This window comes from Mastomys coucha, unplaced genomic scaffold (assembly GCF_008632895.1).
Source record: "Mastomys coucha isolate ucsf_1 unplaced genomic scaffold, UCSF_Mcou_1 pScaffold9, whole genome shotgun sequence".
NCBI lineage: Eukaryota > Metazoa > Chordata > Mammalia > Rodentia > Muridae > Mastomys > Mastomys coucha.
Window position 1 is genome coordinate 103,999,208 of NW_022196915.1, and position 7,972 is coordinate 104,007,179.

General features: G+C 43.7%; 1 protein-coding gene across 1 annotated transcript in view; it reads right to left on the minus strand.

Moving 5' to 3' along the window:
- Uggt2 (UDP-glucose glycoprotein glucosyltransferase 2) overlaps positions 1-6,761 on the minus strand; it is a 153,194-nt gene extending 146,433 nt beyond the window's left edge. Inside the window, exons 1-2 of the mRNA XM_031361024.1 lie at positions 6,175-6,761; positions 727-809 (exon numbers count right to left, since the gene is read on the minus strand). Coding sequence (XP_031216884.1) covers positions 727-809; positions 6,175-6,344 — 253 coding nt within the window. The 5' untranslated portion in view covers positions 6,345-6,761. The remainder of the gene's footprint in view (positions 1-726; positions 810-6,174) is intronic.
- Positions 6,762-7,972: the final 1,211 nt, after the last annotated feature.

The following is a 7,972-nucleotide window of genomic DNA, read 5'->3' on the forward strand; positions in this document are numbered from 1 at the left end:
CCTCCTCCTCGTCCTCCTCCTCCTCTTCCTCCTCCTCGTCCTCCTCCTCCTCCTCCTCCTCGTCCTCCTCCTCCTCGTCCTCCTCCTCCTTTTTGTTTCCTGTTATGTAGCCTAGGCTGGCCTGAGTGTTCTATGTCACCCAGGCCGACCCCGACCACCATGCTCAACCCCAGCCTGTCACATATATGCAGGAGCACTTGCCCAAGGCTGGCATAACCCGGAATATTACTGTGTAACATTCAACCACTTATTAGGAGAATGTACCAGGGTTGCCCACAGATTTATCTGAGCTGGGGCATTTTCTCAACTAAGCTTCTCTCTGTACAAATGATTCTAGCTTGTGTCAAGCTGACATAAAAAAAATAGGCAGTGCAGTTTTTACTGAAATATCTTTTCATGTTTAGAGAGGTTTTTTTTTCTTTCCTTGTTTTGAGACAAGGTTTCATGCAGCCCAGGGTAGTATTTGATGACTTGAGCTTCTCATCCTTTTCATCACAGGTGATGGGATTACAAGAACATACCATCACGCCTGTTTCTTTGGTAATGCTGGTGATCGAAACCTGGGCTTTCTGCATGCCACGCGAGAACTTCACCAGCAGAACTCCATGCCCAACCTCAAATTTAACGTTCAGATTTACTATCCAATTAGTACTCATGTTTAAGTATAACTAACACATGGACATAAGTATAAATGCTATACGCTAAAATATGTTTACAATCACTTACCTGTCTGCTTATAAACTGCTAACTCTCTTACTGTTTCCACAAACTGCCAAAACTTTTCATTACTTTCTTCTGCCATAAATTCACTGTTTTAAAAAAATCCATAAATAGATGAAAACAAAAATTAAGTTAGATACTATAAACTATACTATAGAACAATATTTTTATGACAAACCTCCAAAAATAATATTAAATTACTGAAATCCATTTACTATGTGAACACAATATGAAAATTGAAATTTTCAACTGAAGTAATTATATATAATTATGTCAAAAAGATTACACTAGGTATTCTTTTTTGGCTTTTCCTTATCATTATCAACTACTTAGAAATGTGTAATTTGTTTTTCTCTCAACATGAAATATCATTAAGGTAAGAAAAAATGAGAACATTAAAGGTAAATAGTAAATATAGAGATCATTTATTGGTTATTAACAAAATTGGTTCTATAAATACTATGTAAAAGTCTACTTATTAGACTTTTATTATACTTTTTATTATCTATTAATTAGCCTATTGCTAAAGATACCAAAGACCAGGAGACATGAAAAAAATCAAACTGCAGACCACTGGGAGAAAACTCATCAATAGTCTTAACTCTGACTGTGTCTGCACACTACAATGATGACCGCCTGGAAAAGGATGTCCATTGCTTCAAGAGTGGAATGAAGGTGTGGAAGTAATCAACTAGTTTCTGATTGGACTTCAGGTCCACTACACAGGAGGAAACTCATGGCTGGTACTATGAACCTTGGGGGATATAGGTCCTAGGAGAGAAGCCATTATTGTTTTGCTAAATGGACATAATATCAAGCTGCCTTCTAAAAACTTTTTACACCCACAGGTTAATGTAGCTCTCAGATCTTCATCAGAGAAGCTTTGTGCAGTGGAGGGAAATTAATACAATGACTTAAAGCTGGCCAAAGTGTAAAGAAGATGTGTCTGTGGAGTGTATACCATACACTCCCTCACTGTGGAGTGTATACTATACATTCCCTCAAGAGACAATACCGGTAATAGCACTTCCCTGAAAGCTCAGGAAACACTAATGTAGAGGACGGGATGACTGCAAGAGCCAGAAGCAGAGGAGCTCTGTTGTGAAATTGTCTTCTGGACACGTGGGCACCAAACTCAAAAACTCTCAGTAACTGTGGCTGCCTGCATAAGATCTACATAAGATCAAGCTGGTCCAACATTCCAATAAGGAAAGGTTTGGAGCTTGTAAGGCTTCAACCCATGCTGACCAGCTATTAGCAGTTACTGATAACTTCTAGAGGACGGAGAATCAGCTTTATTTTAGGAGTATGGCTCCTGGTAGGTTGTTCGAGCTCAGGCAATGGGGGAACACCCATGTATATAGTAGTAGCACTAATTATACTCAGTGGGTTATGACGTGGAAATATCTGTTTTCCCTGGAGACTCTGTTGTGTCATGTGATATTTTTTCCTGCAAACTGTCTTAGGAGAGGATGTTTCAGTGAGAACAGATGTGGTGCTTTTCTAGAACTTGCCTGGTGAAAGGGCATGTGATATTATGCTGGAGTGGAGGCTTGAGAGGTGTGTGATGTTTAGAAAGACAGTGGGTGACAGTCTTCCCTAAGGATGCTCTTGCATCAGTTCACCTTGCTTTCTTTGCTGGTTATAACTTGCAATGACTTCATAGAGCGAAACACACCAGCGAACTTCTGGCAGTGTTCTGACTGCTTCTTGCCACATCCACAGACCTACTGAGCCTCGAGGTCTCCTATGGGTCGAGCCACTGCTACTGATTCATGTTTGGTTTTTGCCAAGTGGAGTGCTATTGATGATTTGTGTTTGGTGTTTGCTAGTGGAGTAGATTGCTGACAACAAAGATTGGAATTGTCCGAAAGAACTATTTCTAAACATGTCCACAACACCATTTCCCACTAACCTTTCTTTTCCCTTGCCTCTGGTGGCAGGTGGGCTAAAAGGGAGGTTTAAGTGTTAAAAAAAATAATTAAAGTAGGCTTTGAAAAATCTAAGTCTACAGGGTTACTTTTTTTTTAAAAACGAGAGGATATGAGTAGCGGGGGGTGTGTGTGACAGGAGGATTTGGGATAACAGTGGGTAGATATGGACAATATTCATTGGATAGATATATGAAATTATCAAAGAATAAAAATATTATTACATAAAAATAAAACCAAGTAGTTCTGAAGCCAAAATAATAATTTTATTTACTGCTTATTTACATAGACAATATTACTTAAAACAAATCCCTAAAACTCCAACCAAACAGTATACATGGTGGGACTCATGGCTCCTGCAGCATATATATAGCAGAGGATGGCCTAGTAGGTCATCAATGGGAGGAGAGGCCCTAAGTCCTGTGAAGGTTCTATGCCCCAGGTAGGGGAATGCCAGGGTCAGGAACTAGGAGAGGGGTGTTGGTGAGCAGGGGGAGAGGAGAGAGAACAACGTTGTTTTTTTTCTTTTTTTTTCTTTTTTTCTTTTTTCGAAGGGGAAACTGGGAAAGGAGATATCATATGACATGTAAATAAAGAAAATATCCAGCGTTGTTTTTTTTCTTTTTTTTTCTTTTTTTCTTCTTTCGAAGGGGAAACTGGGAAAGGAGATATCATATGACATGTAAATAAAGAAAATATCCAGTAAAAACAAACAAATCCCTAATATAAAAATGAACAGGAAATGGTTAAATTGTACAAGGTCTTCCAGCTTAAAGCTCAAATAATTTTCCACTTTTCAAGTGTTTCTGAGGAAATAAAAGTCAAAGCCAATTGAGACCATGTAGATAGAATGAAGTATTACTTAGTCCAGTGTAGAAAGAAGGGAGTGAGAACATCTTTAAAATGTCCATCTTAATGATGACCTAAAAACAAAACGTAAAAGATTTAAAAGTAGAGACAATGCTAAATGGGACATAACAAAAAGTTAGGGATGTTACAGAACTTTAAATAAGGTGCAAGTTTAATCTTCATCTAGCCAAACAGTAACATGCAGCTTGAATATCCCTGGTATATAAGCAGGTCGCACTCTCCTAGTCTTAGAGTCTTTGCATATGCAGAATGCTTATTTTGGGGAAGAGACCAAACCCTAAATATGTAATTCGCTTGTTTTATATACACATAACTTGTAGATAATTTTATACAATATTTTTAGTATACTTGTGTTTTGCTACTGTCCCATGAGATCAGGTATAGAATTTTCCACTTTGGAGTTATGTTCACACTAACAATTTTTGGATTTTAGACTACTTAGGAATCATCCTGCACTGTGTAGCTATAGGTAAAGGTATGATCCACTAATAAGACAGTATTTGGTTATACTTATTTCTCTCACTACAACCCTGCTCTAGATGGCTTTCTAAGTGTTCTGGGATTGCCATCTTATACAGTTGCACTTGAAGTAGCTGAATATATCCAGGAGTCGCCTCCTTATATTGAGCAAACGGCACTGACCTTCCTGACCTTGGCCATCTATCCAGATCACATTGATAAATAGTTTTCTAGTTTTCACATCCTTTCCAATATAAAAAGTCTGAGAAAGTTTCCAAATAACAAAGTGTGGCCTCCTTTTCCCATGGTTCATTTCTCTCTTCACTCTGCAGTTTATGCAGCAAAGAGCTACAAGGTGGCATCTCAGATACTTCTTGAAAAACTCCTTAGGTAACTGTGACAACTGTCAAAGTTTGTTGTTCACAGTGGCTGAACCTAAGTTAGCCAGTACATACGGTCAGTATATAACAAGACACACCTTTTCTCTTGCATCCACTAAGACATCCCTTTTGAACCCTTCCCATAACTACTTTCAATACCCATCTTTTACCAATATCTTATTCAAGACTATTCCTTCTCCAAAAAACAACAGCTAGTTCTACCCCACTCAGAGTCCTCACCATTATTTTAGTAGTCTCCTCAAGGTGATACAGAACATTTGTACAGTTCTCAAAATTCTTCTAGCCCAAACTCCCAGCTACTCCTCAAAGTTTTAGGTTCTTGTTGCATTGAGATCACATTTTCGATACCAAAATCTACACACATTTCCCAGTGCTCTTGTAACAAATTGCCATAACTACGGTGGCTTCAAAAATAAAGACATTCTCTTATGACTCTAGATTTCACAAGACCAAAATCAATGAGTGGACAGTACTTTAGTACCTTTGAATACTCTAGAACAAACTGTTCTCTGACTCTAGCCTTGCATGACCTTCTCCTTAAGTATTTCTATGTGTCATGACACTGGACGTGGGGCCCACTAAGATAATTAAAAATGCCTCAGTATTCTTAGGTTTGCAAAATCTTGGTCATTGACAGATCTGGGCACTGTGGACATGTCTTTGTGGGAGTTGCCATTCAACCTACTACAAAGTAATGAGGGTGTCAAATTTGGCTCAGACTAGGTTGTCAAAAGCTTTAAGGAACATTCTATAGAAGTGATAATCTGGGATTCATGAAACTAAAACACCAACACACCAACAATGCAGTTAATCGTTAAAAACAAACAAACAAAACCCCAGGACCTAGTGTAGATAAGAGGAAGCAGACACATTTGAGCTAGAATCTTTTAGTCAATAAACACTGAGTAGCATCAAATAAAAGCAATGTAATATAGTGATGAGTTTCTCCTTAGAACCATGAGATGTTGTCTTGTAAATACATAAAAAAGTTATAAAACTGCTTATGCTTAATATTAAAGAACTAAAACTGAGACAAAGTTTCCCTTTTGTAACTTCAGACTAGCCACAAACTCATGTAATCCCCAGGGGTTACAAGGGTGTGCCAGCTTGAGAAGTGGAATTGCTATTCTGTTTGCCAGATTACAAAAGAGCAAAATCCAGTACCTATGTCTGCTTTCTACGAGGTAAAACTACACAGAATGAATAACAAATCCCGTTGGATGAGATATTTGGGAAGGAAGGTGTAACTGTTAATTTTGGATATGAGACATAATTGTGCTCCAAAGCGCTATCTGCTGAAGCGCTTACACTAAATGCCACATTCCTCCTGCCCTCCGCATCAACAAGACGAGCAGGAACGAATGAACTCGGGACACAGAAGTTTTATAACTCGTAGGCGCGTGGGGGAGGTGGGGCGAGGGAGAGACAAGAGTTGTGCCGTGACCGTGGAGAGCAGTGATGCTCCGGGTGTGGGAGCGCGCGGAGGGAGGAGAAGACACCGGATCGGAGAGCCTCCGGGTCTGAGGGGATGGAGCGTGTGGCTCCTGATGCTGAGGAGATGCGGGCTCGCTCCGGAGGACTGCAGATGTGAGGGGATGCTGGGGTCGGGAGGGAGAGCGCCCCGGAGCGGTGTCAGGACTGAGCAGACGCCGGATCTGAGCGGCCGCGGGGCTGTGGGCAGAGCCCGGGACCCGAGGACGCAGGGGGTGTCTCGGGGATGCTGCCCGGTGGGTCCCTCCGCCCGCCGCCACTCCCCGGCCGCGGCGCTCGCCCCGCCCGGCCTGGGCACCCACCTGGCCTCCAGCAGCAGCGGGGTCTCGGGCCACTTGGCAGCCAAGTGGGCGGTCACCGCCTTGGACGCAGTCGCCGTGCGGGCGCCGAGCAGGGCGAGCCACAGCGCGACGGAGCGCAGGAGCAGCCGCAGCCGCAGCCGCAGCCCCTTCGCGGCTCTGGCCTGCGCCATGGCACGCCACGCCGAGGGAAGCGCGAGACGAGACGCCACGCCACGCCACACCACGGTCGGCTCCTCCCGGTGCTCCGCCGCCCACTTCCGGTGGGGGGAGCTGCAGACCGTTACTCCCCGGTCGCGGGCGTGCGCATGCGTGCCCAGCGAGGTCCAGGGGCGCAATGCGGGGAGCGCCGGGTGGACGTCGGGCCTGCCGCGAGGATGCTCGGAGGGTCCGCCGCCGCGTCTCGGGAACCCGGCCTTCCAAATCAAGCTATCACTTAGCTGAAGCTGCCCCAGACCGGCTAGGCAGGGATCCTGGATGAGGGCCAGGGTTAGAGTCGCCTGGGCGGGGAGCAGGAGCGAGAGTAGGCCTCGGAAATGACAGAAAGAGGCGCAGGAGACTGACTCCTGTGTGCACGGGTGGGAGAGCTGTGATTTATCTATCTTCTCAGTGGGCTATGCCCGCTCCCTGGCTGGTTCTGACGGCTGGACCTCGCTCCACCCCAATCTCCCTGCCCCGCCAAGGATTCAGTCGTCTCCTGCAGCTCCCAGAAGTGGCCTTCCACACTTCTGGAGCTGGATGCAGAAGTGTGAGCCTGGCTCTCAGCCCCTTGGAAGGCCCAGGTGGTTCCTGTGCCCTGACAAGACCGAGAGGTGCTGCTTCAAAAGATGACAGCTGAACAAAAAAAGAAAAAAAATTGGTAAATGATAGGAGTGAAATGTAAGAGACACATGGGGGAAAATAGTACAGGAGGAGCACAGAGCCCTTGCTTCCCATTTGTGTACACCTCTGCTCTATGGATACACCCCATCTCTTCAAACACACACACACACACACACACACACACACACACACACGAGAGAGAGAGAGAGAGAGAGAGAGAGAGAGAGAGAGAGAGAGAGAGAGAGAGAGAGAGAGAGAGAGAGAGAGAGAGAGAGAGAGAGAGAGAAAGAGAGAGAGAGAAAGAGAGAGAGAAAGAGAGGAAGAGAGGAAGAGAGGCAGAGAAAACACTCTACCCTCACATATTTAGTTTTCTTTAGAAGATGATGTTCTAAGAAATGCCAAAGTGGTGCTTTCACTATCGACTTCTCTCCCTGCGACTCTTTGGTCAGCTGTCGCATCGCTGGATTTTCACTCTAGGACCTGGACGCAGAGCTTATTTCCCTCCTGTAGATGATACTTTTCTCTGAGAACTCACGCCTCACTCATTCCTGGCACAATTCATGCCGAGGATCAGTATGGAAAAGGCCTCGGTAGGTCCTAGGTAGTCCTTCGTAGGTAGACGGGGAGCTGAGGGCAGTGAACTTGCTTTCCAGTCAGGGAGTATGAGGAAAAGCATGTTGTGAATCGTTAACATGTTTTGTTTTCGTTCTTCATTTTTGGCTGAGATGTGGGATAGAACGAAATGAGATGTTGACGGAGCCAGCCTTAAATGGCAGCATGTCTCATACAATGCCAACCTTTATTCAAAAAGTGGCTTGCTGCACAAGTCACATGCAATATATTATTAAAGGACATAATAAACTCCCGTTAGATAATAAGTTAATAAGATAGTAACTGAAGTTAGATACTAAGAATCTTAATTGCTGTTGAATTCAGAGAAGTGGACATGCCACATTCTTTTGGAGAAAATGAAATTCAC